General features: G+C 29.8%; 1 protein-coding gene across 1 annotated transcript in view; it reads right to left on the reverse strand.

Moving 5' to 3' along the window:
* LOC148234873 (uncharacterized) overlaps nt 1-20,167 on the reverse strand; it is a 125,637-nt gene that overhangs the window by 9,888 nt on the left and 95,582 nt on the right. Inside the window, exon 3 of the mRNA XM_088185456.1 lies at nt 311-643. Within this exon, the coding sequence (XP_088041582.1) occupies nt 311-643 (333 nt within the window). The remainder of the gene's footprint in view (nt 1-310; nt 644-20,167) is intronic.

The following is a 20,167-nucleotide window of genomic DNA, read 5'->3' on the forward strand; positions in this document are numbered from 1 at the left end:
GATGAAGAAAATTCACTTCAATTTTACAATCTGAAATATTTGTAATAAAATCGGGACTATCAATTTTCGTTATATTGAAATTATTTATACAGAATCGTTAAAAGGGCCATTAAGCCGCTCGGATTTACTAAGAATCGGTTTTTAATATAACATATGTATTATTTATCTTAAGTTAGGATAAATTGGAGATTCATTAAACCACTTAATGAAACTCCATAAATATTCATGCTATATTTTAGTGACATTACCGCGTGCCAACCGAAAGGAAATGGCTTCATTGTGATCTCGTGATTAATGTTATATTCTTTACCATAGTCTGAGTCGTCGCTGAAGACATGTCGGCTTGAGTGTCTTGTCAAGCGCTGCGATTTGGACGATGAGTTTGATTCATTGTTGTTCAGCTTGTCGTCGTTTTGGCTGACTTTCTCTTCGTCGCTGTCTTTTGGCTTCTTTTGGGCACGGCTACCCTCTAGGTCGTCGTTGGAGTCGATGTCTGTGCTGTTTGAGTCTGACTCTGAACACGAGTCGTTGCCATTATTGGGCTCCAGGAAGGACTCGCTCCTCCTGGCCACGTAAGACTTGCCATTGGATAGAGTATCCTTGGAAGACAGTTGGTTGTACTCCTTGCGAGCAGGACGTGACTCTGTGAAATATAAAAAAAAGATAGCTCGTAAAAATGCATATTTTCATAACATAATAAAATATGGCAAGATATTCTGTAAAATAGCAGCAAAAACAACTGTATGGTAACCACAGAACAAAGAATATAATAGTAGCTAACTAAAGTGTGCATAGAAGAGCGATGAGGTTTAGAGAATAAAATATGAGGTAGCCATCCGATAAAATTTTTACCGAATTATATATTGTTCATAAAGACGGACAATATATAATTCGGTAAAAAATAAAAAAGGTAAATAGAAAAAGTTCTACAATCATTTTCCACATGTTAATCAATTTTTTTATATCTTTTTAAAAATATAGTGTATTTTTGGAAGCAATAAATTCTTTAATGTCTTTAATGTAAACTATTTTTTTTAACATAAAAACTGTTCCTTGGATCTAAATATATGTTTTTGTTTGGATTTTGTAAGAAAGGAGTTTCCAAGAAAATCAATTGCTATTTTTATCGTCTTCTTAGATACACGAGGGTGTTTTTAATTCATAAGGAAAGGTCTTTTTACGCTTTAAGTCGCTTTTAAACCCAATTAGTTGAGCAAACTATGAGTCAGTTGTAATTGTCTGCCTATAACCCAATAACTCATAATGAATTATGCCCTTTATATCTCACAAAATGCATAACATTATCTTATTGGGGTGTAATCCTGTTCTCGGGGTTGGAATTGGGAGTTGATTAGCGCTTAACCACTGCCTTTTACGTCACGTGTATAGTATCCATTTTTCATTTTCAGTAACAATTCGACTCAAAAATTATTCTTTCTGTTTTATAAACAATAATTATTGGCCTATTGTATGTGATACACATATGTGCAAATTATTATATTTTCTATTTTTTTAAATGTCTGTAAGCTGATTTAGGCGACATGTTGAGCTTTTATGCTAGTTTCAGTATCGTTAAATTTGGACCTGCTTTGATGGCAGCCCTAATATACTCACTAACAACATATATGATACTTTCTAAGTGTAAAGGCATCCCTGTGCATTGAATTACAGATGTTTTTAACTGCTATTGTCGCATTATGGCCGAGTTGAAACTCATAAAGCTCAACTGAAATTATTTTATCTCCTCTGCCATTGTTGATTTAGGGTTAAAAATATCGATACAATGATAAATAGCAGCATTGATACAACTACTGTTAACAAACACCAAAAGAATAGTGAAATTGTCGTTAATTTATAAAAAAAGTTACACATTTTTGCAAATGTAATAAAAAAACACAGACTTATGGAAAAATTTAATATATTTAAAAAAAAAATATTTTGTGGTTTCTTTAAAAATTGTCTATTTTTAAAAAGTTGTATCAAATTCATAATCTCTATGTACGTGAAAGAACATCTTAAAATTTCCGCACAACGTTCAATGTAAATAATATTACAGCACTTTCTTTGGCGAAATAAGACACGATCAATATACTTTTTTCTCTCATAATTTATGAAGTGAATAAGGTCGCTGAATAAATTAAAATATTTTTTTGATTCGATAAACATATTTTTTGTGACCCCAATTGAAATTGCTTAACTTTTTGATTTTCCATTGTATGTACAATAATGTTACATCGTATTATTACTCGTCGAAGAATGGTAAGAATCGCTAACTTTGGCAATTTAGGCTTTCTCCCCGTTTATTTCGCGAAATTTAAAACTTTTTAACAGCTATGTAAAATACTTGATCTTGGAAGAACAAAAAAAGAGAGTATTTTTTTTGCATGGTTTCGTAACCTTCTCATTATCCGCGACCGGGACGGACTTATCGCGAAATTGATTTAGTCCCGGTCGAGTTTTTCGCATTTACGACGCTATAATTTCCGGGACGGAAGTTTTCTACGTTCGACCCCGAGGCTTTTTGTCTTCGAAAGTTCATCGAAAGATTCATTCCTAAAGAAATAATTGCCCTTTGTTGAATACTGTGTAACTAAAGGTATCCGATAAATTCGGAAAATCTAACGATTTCCGAACACTTTTACTCTATTAATTAATGATTGCTGTTTTCAAATAGATGTTATTCAATAGAAAGTAAACGGATGTTTAATGTAAACGATACTAATGTAATTGTTAAAGCATAGAGCTGATTTCATTTTGAAGGGTTGCGTCTCAAGCCAATTCTCAAGACCTCACCTCTATTGTTGGAAATGCATAATTTATAATAATTGCGGAAAATTGTGGATCAAGAACTGTAGACCAGTCGCAGTTTTCAAAAATATTCACTGGTTTGAAGTTGAGTCGGCTTCTTCTTGATTCAAGTCCAAGCCCTTGAAAATCTGATGCCTTGAACTCTGACGTGGATGTGCAAGTATAGATGCTAGTAGAGTTAGAGACAATTTCGGAGAGGTGGTTCTCAGACAAACTGTCTGAGATGAAGTGATTCCTAGTACAGAAAATGAGTTCTTTTGAATTCGAATTGCAGTTGGCCGCTAAGGCAGGTAAGAAGCGGTCATTTTAACCTTCATCCATCCCTCGGGTCTTTTTCGACCCGAAGCGATTTTGTTTTGCAAATATATCTTAAAATATTAATACTACATATCTGTAATTTCGTGACTTTGATTTTGTTGAGATAATAAACTAATTTTTGAAAAGAAAAAATAAATATGTTACCTGGATTACCTCTTGTAAAAAAAGTAACACTCAAGTCCCTCGGGTCGAAAATGACCCAAGTCTATTTTAGGTCAAATTATTGGAATTCCCTGCGCAAACAGATGTTTATTGTTTATCACCTTCTAAGAAATACTCTTTTGAAGTGATTATAATAGAAGATAATAACTTGAATTTTCATCGGGAAATGATACCTGCTCAGAGACGTCAGATCATATTGAAGAATTGACTGAAACTTCTGATAGTGACATAGATGATGTACCTCCTGGATCTACATCATATCTTTCTAAAGATAAAGGTATTAAATGGCGATCAAAGCCTTCAACATAGCCGTCAATCATCATCAAACATGATTAGAACTACCCCTGAAATCACAAGGTATGCTGTTTCTCGCATATCAACAGAACTCTGCATTTCAATTATTGTTTACAAATTCTATAAAAACTATTATTATTCAAAATACCATTTTGGAAGGAAATCGTGTATAAGGAGGGTTGAAAAATATTGATATTATCAAATTGGATGCATATATTAAACTTTTGTTGTTAGCTGGTATATATAAATTGAATAATGAGGATTTGGAAAAGTTATGTCACGAAACAAAGGGTCGACATATATTCAGGGCTACTATGTCACTAAAACGATTCAAAATTATATCGAGTCATTCGATTTGATGATCGTAGTACACGAGCTGCTAGAAGAAATACTGACAAATTAGCCCTGATTCGAGAACTTTAGAATAAATGGGTTGAAATACTACCATATCTTTATAATCTGGGCGAAAATGTAACAATCGATGAGCAATTGATTTTCATACCGCGGAAAATGTCCGTTTCGACAATACATGCCAAAAAAGCTGGCTAAATATGGGATTAAATTTTGGGTGCTAGCAAAAATAGTTATGTTTGGAATATATATATATATATATACACTGGAAAAGTAGCTGGTGAAGCACCTGAAAGGAATCAAGGAAGGCGAGTGGTTTTAGATTTGTGTCAACCACTTGATGGGAGAAATGTAACAGTTGACAACTTTTTCACTTCTTATGAACAAGGTCAAATGTTACTTATAAAAAAAAATACTATGATTGGCACTATTCAAAAAAATAAAACGTCAATTCCACCCGTATTGCTCGAAGTAAAAGGCAAAGCAATTTTTACTTCAAAATTTGCATTTACAAAGAATACATCTTTAGTGTCATACATTCCTAAAAAAAAGAAATGTGTTGTTCTTCAGAGCACTCTTCACATAACGAAGGAATTGTCAGGTGGTTCTGAAAATAAACCTAACATTATATTAGATTATAATGCAACGAAAGGAGGAGTTGATGCCTTAGACAAAAATAGCCAATTACAGTACTCGAAGAAAAACCAATAGATGACCAATTACTTTTTTTGCCAATATATTAGATATATCTATATCATTTGCATTTATTATATTTACATGAGTTTATCCAGATTGGAATATAAAAAAAAATTATCAAAGGAGAATTTTCATTGAAACCGTGGGCAAATTATTGATAAAAGACAACAATTTATATTAGAACAAAAATGCACAACTACATCTCCTTTAGAACTACCAACAGCAAGGATACGTGTTCAAAAAAAAGGTAGATGTCACATTTGCCCAAAATCGGACAATAAACATGCATTAGAATGTAAATATTGTAAAAGATTTATTTGTAAGGCACTTTCCTATAATGTATGTAATAAATGTAATAAATAAATAATTAACCTATAAATCGCTCTTTATTATTCGCAAACAGTCTACATTACCTTTACTAATAAAATTAATTTAATTAATTTGCATTTTGTTTCTTTTAAGTCAAAAATTTCTGCCTGGGTCGAAAAAGACCCGAGGGACTTTAGTGTACAGTCGATTTGAGGGACGGATGAAGGTTAAGAATAGGACCGAATGCATTAGTTATCTCTTTTCAAGGCGGCGGATATATTAATCCTATCTAATTTATGGCGCATACCTTGTGACTTAATCCGTTAAAATGTTTTCCACGGTGTCCCATTTTAATGAAGAAATCCATTTTTTCTTAAACGGCTGGTAGTATTGATTTCTCATCATCTAGGTTCTTGCAGTTGGTAGACGCATTATGATCTACCCATTACTATATATTATATAATAATTATACTGCGATCGAAATATAATTTTTTTTTATTTCGAACCATATAGCGTGCTCATCGTTTTTATATTATCATATATTTGTTGAAGAAAATAGTAGATAATGTTATTAAAATTTCTTAATATATATAGTATGTGTGTTTAACATTTATAAAATATATTAAATTTTGACGAAGGTTGTATGATTTAAATTCAGCTTAAAATATATTTCCAAGACGTCTTTAAATTCCATGAATTTTATTTTTATTTAGAGAAATAAGACCGAGGACGATATTCAAGGCTTCTACCTAATGATAATTTATTTCATCTTCAGATGAGAGAGCGGATTCTTTGATTTAATTACGCTCGGATGTCAGCGTGCATTATATATGCAAAGCGGATGACCTAATTGGATTTTTTTATTGTTATAAGTCTCATGCATTTTTAGATATATATTATTCACAATGTAATATTAATTAAATAAATATTATCATTGATCCGACAAGCAAGTTAAATCGCTGTAAATTACCATTGTGTTTTATATGTACCTTAACCAAATAATGTTAATTTACAGCGCTGTATAGGTAATGATGTGATTCAACACATTTACATTCAACCTCTGACTTCACTATAAGGTCAAAATAATCCATATTTATTGAATATACTTAATAAAAAAACATTTAATGCAAAATTATAAGAAAATATTTTAATGTAGACATTGCAATATCTAACTGTTGTTTATATTGAAACGATTTAACATGAATATAATTAGATGTTACATTCAAAATTCAGTATCAATCTAGAATTTCTTGGAAAATTGGTCCAATAAGATCGTGCTTTTCGGGATTAATCAATCTTAGGGTTTTCGCATGACATAATACCCACTGATACGTGTCAGGCTTTTCCTATCACAATGAAGTCGTCTAAATAATAAAGTGAGCCAAAGGCAATGTTTTAATACAATGAAGATATATTAACAATTTACATTTACGCAAAGTTGTAAAATGATGTTAACGTATTTGCCAAATTTTGTTATCTGTGTCTGCATCCGAAGGATGCATTTATCTGCATTGTGGTTGGGTTGGCGTGAAGAGGGAAGCGGCTGGTTTATCAATATTTTGATAATCGGCAGCTTCTCATGGTTCAAGTTTCTACAAACCCTTATACGTCCAAATAAGCAAGCTCATATTGATGTGTTGTCAGAAGTAAATTTGAGCGCTGTGTGTCTGATTTTTATGTCACTGTGTTTGTAATTAGATAAGCTTGTTTTTAACTATACTTTTATGACTGTTACTCTGGAGTTTAAACAGATTGCAATCTGTTATCTGAATAGGTTTGGAATACCCGTTAAATATTTTGACCATATGTGAGATCTGGCAATTTTGCAACCAACTGTTTCAGATCCTTGTGTCATTTGTTGTATTATAATAACGCTAGCAGAACGTCTCAAATGGATATGTTGATGCTTTGAGTTTATTCCGTCTATTGTCACGTACGGTCCGCACTAGCTGGCGTGAAAAATGCTGAATGCATTTATAGCGCTCTTAATGCGTAAGAGGTTTTGTTCTTACGGGCAATGCGTAAATTCAAGTAAAATCCTTGCATTAACAAGATATCAGAATATTTATTTTAAATATTTCTCAATCAATAACGTATTTCTTAATTATAATTATAAACAAATATTTTGCACACACCATAATGTTGTGACTGCGGCCTAGTAAACAGGTAGCAGACGCGTAAAGAATTCTTTTTATTTTCATAATTTTTACTGTTTAATCAGTTAACAGATTAATCGAACAATGACCCAATAGTTACGTAACGTTCGACACGAGTTAATGCGCTGCGCCTTAATAAAAAGTGGCAAAGCGCTGACTGGGTGCGTCCCGACCTTAATAAACACTGACCGCAGTGCAGAAAACTCATCATATAAGTTTGTAAATAATCGACGGCGGTTTCCAAATGAGGAGATTTTAATAAAAAAAAATTGGTTAAAATACTGAAAGTACACACCTCTAAGTCTGATAGAAATCAAATTGAATTACATTTCGTCGAATCGGCATCATGGCAAAGAGAAGCAATTCCGGTAATCCAATCGGCAATGCGATCCGGTGCATATCGACTTAATAGCCTGTGGGGGTGGTTGGTTGGCGACGAGACTTGGGGGTGGTCGGGAAATTCCCATAATCGATTCCGGTCACGGAGGGCGAATATTTCACATGGTGGCACGAAGGACCACTTCACCTTCGACGAATCCGCTTTGCGGATCGACAATTGTACCATAATGCAGGGGCGGCCGTGACCATGTCGTCGCGCATTACAATCGCACATTGGCAAGGTCAATTTGGGATTACGAAACCCTTTCTCTTTCTAAACCCTTAGAAAAACATTTGTGAACGATATCTCTTGCGTATGAATTTCGGGTTTTTTCCATCCAAGCACTTGTATATCCTATTATAATAAGAACGATGGATACATTTTTTCAACACTGAAATACCAGTATCAACTCGATGAGAATACTGGTAATACGTTATAAATAATTTACCTTATTTTATATGTAGTATAAAAATATCACGAGAATATTTCTTGTTAACAAACGGATTGAACTTTTCGTGCGTCTCATACAAATGGGATATTTTCGACCTGTAATGTTTCAAGAATGGAAAATGTTTCAATGAGTGTTTTTGATAATCGCCATATATTGTTTTTCGGCACGGTCGCACCATTCGACCTCGGAAGAATGTCCAGCAAGCATATGTCACTTTCTAAAGGCGTGGACATATTTTGTTTGTCGAAGAATCGAGTGCAACAATTGTCTGGATGTCCGCTTCATTGTGATTCATCAGCGAGCTTTGCAACTCTTGATACTTAATGGTGGAGAACGAAGCGGCGACTGGACCTTCTCTTATTTGCAGTTGAAAGACTTTTGAAGATCTGATATGTCCAAGTGTGAATGTTAGTAAAAGTGTTTCTAATAAAATCTCAGATGAAGCGTCTGAACAGAAAATTGTCCACACTTTTTGCTGGCGAGTTTTTTACGTTAAATTGGCCTTAACTTCTTCAGCAGATTAGCAATGGCCGTTTTAAAGTAAAGCCGGATGGCATGCGTTTTTTTTTCAAAGCGACGGATATTTTTATTCCTTTTTGAATTATGGCGCATACTTTGCAACTTAAGCTGTTATAATTTTTTTACGGTGGTGTACCATTTTGAGGAATAAAACATTTTTTCTTAGACGGTTAAAACGCTTTATCACATAACGAACTGGCTTTTCTATGATTCAATAGCATCATTTAACCTCTTCATTGTCACAGTACTTTTTAAAAATCACTCAAAAACTTTTTGCACGCACCCACCCTTTTTACGCAGTGGTAAAACATAAAAAAATATTCGTATTATTTAATTTTTAACAAAAAAATTGCTATGATAATATTTTTTTAAGCATTGCTGATTTTTGAAAATGGAATTCACAAAATATGAATATCTGAGTTAACTCGGGCATGATCGGCATTATTACCTTTGATTGTGAATAGAAGTGTGATTCAATTTGATATTAAATATTTATCAATTTTTACATATTTTTTTATGAATTAATGCCTAATTATATTTTTACGTATTGCAGATATCTGTGAAGTTTAAATAGATATTTTAATAATATTTTTATTTTATATTTATTGAAATTGTTTCTTAATGAATATGAGGAACTATCCAAACAACTATAAAAATCAGAAGTTCAGATAATATTATTTAAATATTTAGTAAGCATTAATTTAATCTATTTTATTTTATTGTAAAACAAATAAAGCAAAAATAAAAAAAATAATAAATTTTTATTATTAACAAACAAAAAATATATCACTCAAATTCCATACCGGGCTTTTGAAACGAGCCGCTGAGAAGATGCACTTAAGTATTAAGGATCATAAACGCATACACAATGAACGATATTGAAGGCAGTTGACGCAAATTTGTCAACAATAAAAAAATACACTCTTGAAACAGTGCATGCAAACAAAGAATTTCACTGTGTGTTCATAGCTAAAGAATTCAATCGAAAATAAGACTATTACATATTTGCGGAAGTCTGCTCGTTAATATTAGGTCTAAGATAAATACATTTCATGTCGTTTAAACGTTTTTTTAATTTTTAATATATATTGTATCTGAGCAAATAATGTTATTAATTACACCACTAATTCAATTTAACGACGTAAATGAGATGTGCCTTAAGTTAGGCTTAGGTATTTAGCTAAAGCAACATTCCTTTAACTTGTAAGATAACATGTGACATTCCTTATGCGGAAATTGTGGTAATTTATTATGAAAATAATAAATCAGTAAAACAGACGTCTTCATTGAGAAGAGAACATGGTTTATATTTTATAAATGTACTCTTACATACATACGTTACTATGAACACAAATATGTCGTCATAACGTAATTTATTATTTACTTAGTTGGGATTGTAAGTTAGTGTCAGATTTCTTTCTTGTAAGATTTTATGACAGGTCACGTTTATTGAAACGACCCTAAAACTCCGCAAAACTTTATTCGCAAGACAATATTATAAAAATAATAATAAAGTTTTTACGACTGTAATGAAGAATAATAAAAACGAACGTGTTTCGGAGCAAATTTTATTTTTATAAATAATGTGATTCAATTAAGAATTCATTAGGTAATTTTATGCATGAGCAAATTAGTAATAAAGCGTTAGATGAGAACAGTTAATTTGATGTTTGAAACTGATCTTTGTTTTAAAAATAACACAGTTTCAACCTCGTACTGTAAAGCATCGACATCGACCAATTTAATTAATTCTCCAATTGAAATTCGGTACCACACTTCTAGTTGACTGCATTCACTTTTTAACAAGGAGATTCAATAGTATCCATTATAAAAACGATCGCTGTGTTGAATTTGGTTATTTTATTATCGTCTGAAATACTAGTACATAAACATTATTCATAGAAAATAAAGCAATTATAAGTTAAATCAAATATTAAAGACTACTATATAATTATATAGTTATTTTATCATTCAAGAATATTTTAATAAAATTTACTTTCGTTACATAGTGACGGAGTTATACGAGCTTTTTAATGTTAATATTACGTAAAATAAATTTTATGTACGTGATGAAAAATGCACATAAAGTTTATTAATTTAATTTTGTAGTATATGTAACGTAACTAAATATATTTCGGAATATATGTATATATATTTTTAAACTTTATAATTAGTAGAATTAAAAAATCAAAATTATTTTTTAAAATATAATAAAATACACGCTTTTAAAAGTCCCGAGCTTTCAGTTGGAAATACCGTATTATACCATTGTGCAAATGATTTAAAAATCAGACTTGAATATTTAATTTCATTTTATGTGCCCATTAAAGTTGTCAAACTCTGATCAAAACTTTCAAATTAATTATTCCTCTTGCCTCGCGAGATTAATCGAAATCTAAAATTCGACGAAGAAAATTTCATAATGGGTTTTTGGTTTGAATCTGTTAAATGACGGTTGTCGGTCGATCGAAACAATTGAAAATGATTCTTTCGGTCGTTTGAGCACAGATTTCAGTCACGTAATGACGGTAAAAGTGAAGTGAATTTCCACCCCCTGAATATTCATCCAAACCCTCTCGAGAAAGCCTTGTCACGTCACAATGGCAGCTAGCAGGTATCTCAGGGGACCGGAGAAAAGGTTTGATACGTTTCGCCTCTGAAGGGACGAAAGGTGACTTGGCTGCTTTTATTTTACTACAGCATATTTGACAGCCTTGTTATATTCGTTATATTTGCGAACAATGCTACTTTATACGACTGCTTTGGAAAATCTGGCCCGGCGCTTTTTTATAGCGAGATAAACTGGAATACCAAAAATATTACAGTAAAATAATATATTCAATGCACAAATTAATAAATAAAAAGAGTTTAATTAAACCTTGTTTTTATCAGTAAAAAAGTCTATTTTATATAAATGACTATTATTTAATATATCACAGAATTTTATATTATTCAGAAATCCTTCTAATAACTAATTAACTTTAAAATAATATTGATAGAACTCTAAAAATTCAGAGATTCAATGCATGGCTTAAGTTAGTCAATCAAAGTAGAATTTATAAGTTGGATTATTGACCATGGGGTTTGATTTTTGGGGTTCGTAAAACTTGTTAAACCCAAAAAGTAACTTGATAAATATTCATGTAAACATAGAAATGCAATCTTATAGTTAAATAAATATCAATTCTTAATTTCACAATGCTAAAACAAATCGTACCGAAAAATATTGATTACACCGATATTAGGTATTATGAAAATGTATGAGTATAGATAAGCAAAGCAATGTTAAAAAATTTATTGATAGCCAGATCAAACCATATAATGATTTTATATCAAATACTAGCTACGAATAAAATGCTAGCAACTGTCGGCAATGAAAAAAAGTAATGATAACAATTTATATTTTTCCTCAGAATAATACTAAAGAGCTTTAAGCTGTACATTAGGGGTCAGTAAAGTATGGCACACTGCCTTTTTAAATCCGGCCTGTAATATAATAAGATTGAACATATTTCGACATATGATCTATAACAAAAAAAAAACAAACGTCGTGTTAAGGGGTTGTGAGATATGAAGTAAGTGGTGCTCCTATTGCTTCGCATCCCAGTTATATTTTGACAGCATCTTTAGCGGCCCGTTTAACGCTTTTTACCATATTTTATTATTATTTTGTTAGCCAGAAAAAAAAGTGGACTTTGATTATCGCGATTTTAATTTAAAGTGTGAATTATTTTGTTATTAAAATTAGATCACAAAGCTTTATGTTTATACTAAAATAATACAATATATGTCGTAATTACCACACTAAGCAATCAACACAATAAATGAAAAATATAAAACGGAATTTTTCGTTACTAGACATATTCTTCGCGAAATTAAAAAGTTTACGTGTAACTCATTTAATAATTAATAATAAAAAGCCATTTACCAATTATGAATTGGATAAGTTATATTTGATGCTTGCAACTGAATAAACGTGCCTTAAAAATTTACTTATTTAAATCTTCCGGTCTTTGAGCACATTGTGAGTAACATCAATAGGCAATTAAATAGTAAATAAATTTTTAGAGCTACATACAGTAGTTTCTGAATTTTATCGTTAAAAATTCTATATGGTTGAATCCAGACTTTATAAGTACCATTTGCGAAATAGTAAATATTATGTTTAATTTAAAGTTTAGGAAGAAAACAAATAACAACGGTATATTATGCTGTCTTTAAAAAAATCTGGACATCGATATTACCTTAGATTGTTGTAGACTTATAGAAGATATTCTTTTACAGAAGCTATGGCTTTTTGAATGCAATACCTGAACAAAAGCCATTTTAGAATGTTAAATAACAATTGTTTATTAAATTAAGAATCTTTAGAAGCATATAGAAGCGTTATGTTCTGAAGTTGTATGGTATCAGTAGGAGTAGGAATCATGTTCATGTGCGAGGGTCACATAATTTTTGTTAGAATTCATTGTAATAAATTATTTTTGAAAAAAAATATATATTTTATGCTACAAATGTATTCCAACAAGGCAAAATTCATTGCAAGACATCAGGGTTGGTTTGCAATTTTTAATGAAATATTATGAAAGCGAATGTTTTTGGGCCAAAATGTATCTAAAAGTCTTCATTTTGTAGTAACAATAGGACTGAATCGAACAACTTTGAAAAGTCAATGTCAGCGTTTGATTAATTATTAACCGTTCCTCTTAATGATCGTTATATTATATATCGAACACTTTTTGGATAACTCTTGATGAAAATAATTAATTCCAAACAATAAGAAATTTTAATTTTCTGCCTGAAAACGTGAGAGATAAATATCGAACGTAGACAAAAATGCCAATATTTGCGATAAAAGTTATAAATTACTGCCATATGAACATAAACCATATCTAAACTAATCGGCAAATAAATTAAAAATAAAAGAAACTCGTTTATCGTATCTTTGTATTATTTTTAAATCAGTTCTAAAAAATAAACTGAAACACTTAATTTTCTTATTATTTTTTTGTGAAATTATATATTTTTCAGCACCTGTTACTAAGTTACTTTAAAATTGTTCATGCGGCATTCACTTACTAAGCTTGTATATCTTTCTTATATTTTAAAAAGAACCGAGGTACTATTATAAGAGCTAAAGTAAAAGTAAAAAATGCTAACATGCAAAGGACAATATAATTTTGTAATTATGACTATATTCAGATAAGTAAAAGGGTCTTAAATTCAATACTTTGCTTTGAAGAAAACATCTGTATTTTTGGCTTTGACATTTTTATGAAGACCAGATACTTTACGACAATTTAACCGATGGTCTACGTAGAGCTATACTAATACAATTCAGGACCATATAACTAATATATTTTTTATTTATTTATTTTTATAAAATAATCAAGGCATAAGCCCAATGCGTTACAACGGAGAAAAACTGTACCAAGTGAGTAATATAATTTACAACCAACATATGTCCCTGCAGCTGGGGCCGTTTTTTATAAATAAAAATTCTAGTGCTACTGCTGGGGAATTTTTATTTATAAAAAATAATAATAGCGCATTTTTTATAAATAAAAATTCGAGTGCTACTGCTGGGGCTCGAACCCACAACCTCAGAGTTACTAATCTGAGACGTTACGGACAACGCTATTCCGTCCTTGTATGTGTGGCTGATCTATATAGTGCATAGAACACACTGGTAAAGCACATGCACATGTAACATATAATATTAAAAGCAAGTATGTTTTATTATACAAAATCTGTCATGGCAAACATTATTATGTAAATTCGCACCAATTTATCGATTGACCTAGTAATAATATAAAGCAGTAACATTTCAATAATGTTCTCAATTTACCATACACAATACTACAAAGGAAAAAAAATATCAAAGCAAGACCCAAACAATTCCAATATAATGAATTTATTCCTATAGTACAAATACACATATTGTAATAATATATAAATATATGACAAACACCTGTCGACCTTGATATTTTTGCCTTTTCTCAGATGCTATTTGTACGCTACTTGAATTATCATCGCAAGGACCCTCCAGGGCTTCACAGCTTGAAGTTTCCATTGTATTGCCTAGGCTAGACCCACCTGAGCCCATGATAGCACAATACACATTATAATAACATTCAGTGTAACACTAGGCAACTTTAAGTTTATTTAATATTTTTTTATATTATATTATACAATAACAACATCTGTTTGTGACGTGTTTATAAATGTATAATATACCTAATCGAAATATCCAATCATAAACACCCGCTTAGTATTCAATAACGAATTTCGTATTAAATTCTAGATTTATTGTGAATTGTATTTAATGAAAGATTAATTTGTATAAAACGTATATTGTTTATATAATGTGTCTTAGAGACTTAAAATAACGTGACACAATAGTTATGTATGAGCAGAAATTAGAATCGGCAGATTTAATAGTAACGATTGGAAAAACACGTGTTTAATTTTGATATAGTATAAATTATATATTATGTTCTAAATTAAGTATTGTTTTCATATTATATAATATAAAGACACAAATATAAATTCGAGATAAGAACTATCACTAATTTAGTATTAATTTTATCTCTACAAATGTTTCGTCATTGTTCTGATTAAATGGTGATTTATTTACAATACAATAATTTTTCATTGCAATAAAAATACATGTCTTATATATTTTTTACAATATATCCATATTTAAAATTATACCCAAAAACTCTTATCAACTATATTTGAAAAACGAGTAACATATATATATATATATATACAAATGATACAAATAATAACTACGAGTCATACGTATTCGTAAAAATCTGTAAAATAGACTATACTCTATTTGCGTTAACACAGTCAGTTCGAGAGTTATCCATTTATATTATTTATTTGTGTTATAAATAAATAAAAACCATAATTTACACAAATAAATGACAACATATATCTAAAATCAATATTACAAGGAAATTTTATATAAATGAAATATGTTCTATGAATTAAGAGTCTGTTATATATATATAAAAAAATAATATTGGAATATTAAGTTAAAGTAAAAATGCTTTAAATCAATGAACTTTGTCAAAAAAAATTAAAACCGAATTAATTTCAACTTTTGCCATGAACTTAAAGCTAATAAATATATTTAATTTATCATAGTCATATAAATTTAATTAAAATAATTAAGAATATTACGAAAAATACTTTTGTACCATAGCATAAATAAAATTTTAAGATTTAAAAATAATTAATTATGCGTAAAATAACAAAATAGTATTTTTGGTAATATATTATAAAGAGTTCACTCCCACTCTCGTTTTTATTTTCTTTGTCCATATTTTGTATGTTTCTGATTTGCAAATGGCGATTAAACACCCACTTTGACTTTTCAGTTCGCCTACCTTAATAGAAATACGAATAAAATGCTTTGTTTTATTATATATGATTTTATAAGATGCTAAAGTAATTTTATTTTGCTTATGAATAGATTTTCTTAAATGTTTTTATTTTATTAAAATTATTACTAGTTCATAAAAATCTGATTGAATTGATTTTTTCTATATTAAAGTATATTCTATTTATATTATCGCGATGTTTATTTTTAAGATTAAATCTTTAAAAATAACTTAAATGTTTATTTTGTAGATTAAACATATTTTTTATATAAGTAATTATAATTCATTCATAAATAAGCGACAATCTTTTTGTTTTAAAAGCAATTCTGTAAAATTGCTACGCATACGTAGGAAGTTTTAAAAGTTATTTCAACCTAAAAGAAAACTTCTGCAATATTCTACAGACATAGAGTAACGAGTATAAGCGTTTATGAAAAATATTATTAATGTATTTATTTATAAGTAATATATTTTTATATGATAAGCGAGAGTAAAGCAATATTTAAGGACTAATCAAACTATTACCACTTAGATTGTATCGAACTATACTAGTTATAATCGCACTGAAAGGGTTGAACGACTTCATTTTATTACCCCAGATTTTCGTGAAAGGTTAATGATCGTGATATTACTTTTAGTTTAGAAAAGTCGAATCAATAAGAAAATATCACGCGTAGTTTAACAGTCGAATATAACTGCGACACTATGAAAATACACGCGCAGCTTAAATTTTTCATTAGTAGCTCACAAAATCGATTTTTTTTATCACAATTTTGTGATTAAAATTGTTATTAAGCGGATAAAAAACATCCTATACCACAAAGCTTAAGAGAGCTTTATTTTTGTATTTATTTATAGTAGGATTTAAAATATATTTTATTAATAAAAAAATTGTCTACTTTAAAATGTATGTTTATTGACTTATCTGACAGTGCCATTATATATGTACATTTAACGAGTTCACGCGACGTTAGTTTTTTTACGTTGTGAACGGATGGAGTCGAAAATGTTTTGTTTACGTGTTTTACGTGCCACGCCATAAGTATAGATCCGTGTTTCAAATTGTATGTATTTGTACATAAAAAAATATTATATATAGTGTGAAGGTCATTCAGCAACACATTGCGTGTATTATGATTTTGTAAATAGAAAAAATCAAAACACATATCAACACGTCTAATAATTAATGTGTCATATATCATAGTTACACCACGTAATTCACTAATTTACATAAAAATTGTTCAGATTAATCTTTAATTCTATATCTTAATTTTATTGACATTCCAGAATTTAAAATTACAAAAATAAGTGAGCTTTTGATGGCTTAGTTAGTTAAGAACTGATTTTTTTATGGTATTAAAAATGTAATATGAACTCTTAAAAATAATAGATAGAGTCAAAAATTTCAGATAAAAGAAGACATTTATTGCTCTTTATTTATTTAAAGACGCGCCCTAACGTTTTATATTATTTAAATTTATTTTCATAGTAATAGTTTAATATTATTAAAATTAAAATTTAAATAGCTCAATGAACCCGTGGTTAAAATCACTGACTATTACCTGAAAGACATTGGTTTGAATCGCATATGAAACAAAGTTTTATTCAATTTCTATGGTATATGATTTTAGTCGATAATCACAAATTAAGTTTTCCTAGATTTTACCAATCTCACGGATGAGCTACTTCAGCTCAAATAAAATATAATATTTATTTAAATTAAATTAATACCATCGTTATTTCAATTTAATAATACATAGAAAATAATATTAAAATAATCCATAAAATATTTAACGTAAATTATATGAACCGGACCAGCTCCTCGTAGCGTACATTTAATAATGTATAATTCCAGCGTATTAAGAAAATAGTCATAGGCGAGTCGCCAAGTGCTGATCTCCTAGCCCTAACGGATAGCATAGCATCATGATTTTCGAAGACGTTCTGGAACCCAACATGTATATGTATGAAATTTCATGAAAAGTACTATACTTATTGAAGCTAATCTGTATTTAAAAACAAAAAAGCAATGTTATAACGATATGTATCTTTTAATAACATATTTTAATTTCATAATAGTTATTTGAATTAAAAAAATATAGTTTAAGTTTAGTGAAAGAATGACTTTAAAATATAATAATTCTTGCACCAATCAATACAAAATCTGATAAAAATATATTTAGATTATAGAAAGCACATTACTTATTAAATTGTTAATGGACGAAAAAGAGACAATGTATATCAAATCGACCTTTACCAATGATCTATTGTGCTGATATATAAAAGGGTTTGCAAGAACTTAGACTTTATATGTACATACATCACTTTGAGCAGCACCTCAAAATATCAGTTTCAGGTACATTAAGATGATTAAATTCAGAACTATTAATCTGACAAACTCATTCGAGATCAACACCCAATGATTACCCAATTTTTTTTTAATCTTTTGTTGTAACCTGACAAGCGTGAGCCCAATGCTTTACAATGGGCTAAAACTGTAAAATCAATTTTTCGTCGCATTGCGCTAGTAAATGGAAATAATTCAACAAAACACATTGTTTTTTTTTATTCCTTGATAAAAATAAATAGTTTAACCTTTATTTATTTATTTAAATATTCTTAAACAACAGTTCTTGATCAGGTAAACAGGTTAATACATTATGTGTTTTTTTTAAATGTTGTAATAACTTAATACATACTTGAAACAAAACCTATGTTATTTTAACATTCGCTTTATGTTTTTCTACCGTTGAATTTTATTTAATCCCTAGCATGTCCCACGTGTAAGACCTTTATGTTTGTCGTCGCAAATTACATATCCTTTAACCGCTTTGAACATTTGTGTCGAGCCAGGATGTTTCATCTAACAATTTATATAAGAGCAAAAATCAGAAACGATCTTTGATCTCGCCCCGCGCATTCGGTTTGCCTCTGCCTTTACAGAAACCTAATCTAATCGCTCTAAATACACCCAATTCTTATTAAATTCCAGTTGACGTTTTCCCCGAATCGTTTTATATTCATTTTTCGCCGAATACTCGCATGTACACGCGTTTTATTATAAATTCAGCGCTCGGTGGAATTTCATCAGACATTCGGATATCTATTTAGAACAGGCCTGGGCAATTTTTTTTGACTTGCACATCAAATGCGAACACCAAGTAAATTTCGCTGGCGGAATATTATATCTAAATATATTCACAAGATACAAGTTTTTGCAAGTGTAGCAATAAATGGTTCGATAGAATGAAAAGTTTGCAGCGGACGCGTTCCACTCTACCGGAAAAGAAAAATTCGAATGAAAACTCACCGACTGGCACCGTGGAAGCTTTCCTTTTCGCACATCAAAGGTACAGTAATACAAAGAAAACGCTGAATAGTTTCGAAAGAAAGCTTTCGTATCGGCCCGTGAGTGTATGTATGTGCGTATTCTTATTTCACCTCGGGGGCTTGAAGCTTTCCTTTCACACGGAAAATACGATATAAGCATACTAGCGTTTGATATAAATTTTATTTGATATAATCATGTTGAATCAAGCTCGTACTCTTTTGAAATTCTAGGAAGGGTCGTTATGTGTTACTGAGAAATCAACAACGTGATAACTGTAAAATAAATGTAAATAAATTCAGACTAAATGTATAATAGAAATTTCTCAGTATATGATTAATCAATGTCTTGAGTTAACAGCTATATGTATGAGGGACATTAGGAAAAAATCTAAAAAATATTTCTAAAACATTTTTTTGGAATTGACTTATTATACCTTTATTTATATTCGGCATTGAATCTTTTGATCAAGATTCAGTCTCGAATCACGGTAGACATTCAAAAGAAATCTTTTAAGATCCGAGTTTCATAAAGTATTTTTTATAATATTCATTTTATATTAAATACCGTATTTATTTAAAGAAAATATATATTTTTTTAATATCAATAAATTGTATAAATAGTGTATTTTTTTGTAATATGACAGGCGTTAGCCCAATGCATTACAACTAGCTAAATACAATCAAAATCTACAAATAAATAGTAAAACACAACACTGAAATCAGTTTGTAAATTAGTGACATCAATTTTTTTTATAAACTATTAATACAGTTTACAATGAATAGAACTAACTATGGATGATCTAGATTGATCATTATCATGATATCTATCCGCGAGATTAGGAAAATCTAGGAAAATCTAATCTGTGATAATTGAGAGTAATTATGATTATATAATAATTAATAGTTTGATACACTATAAAAACAAAAAATAAACACAAAGGTTTTTAGGCATTAGTCATTGACTTAAACCATAAGTCTATAATGCTGGTTTTTATGAATTATT

This window comes from Plectrocnemia conspersa, unplaced genomic scaffold, assembly GCF_051122295.1.
Source record: "Plectrocnemia conspersa isolate PC_06_02 unplaced genomic scaffold, ASM5112229v1 ptg000005l, whole genome shotgun sequence".
In the NCBI taxonomy this organism is placed as follows: Eukaryota; Metazoa; Arthropoda; class Insecta; order Trichoptera; family Polycentropodidae; genus Plectrocnemia; species Plectrocnemia conspersa.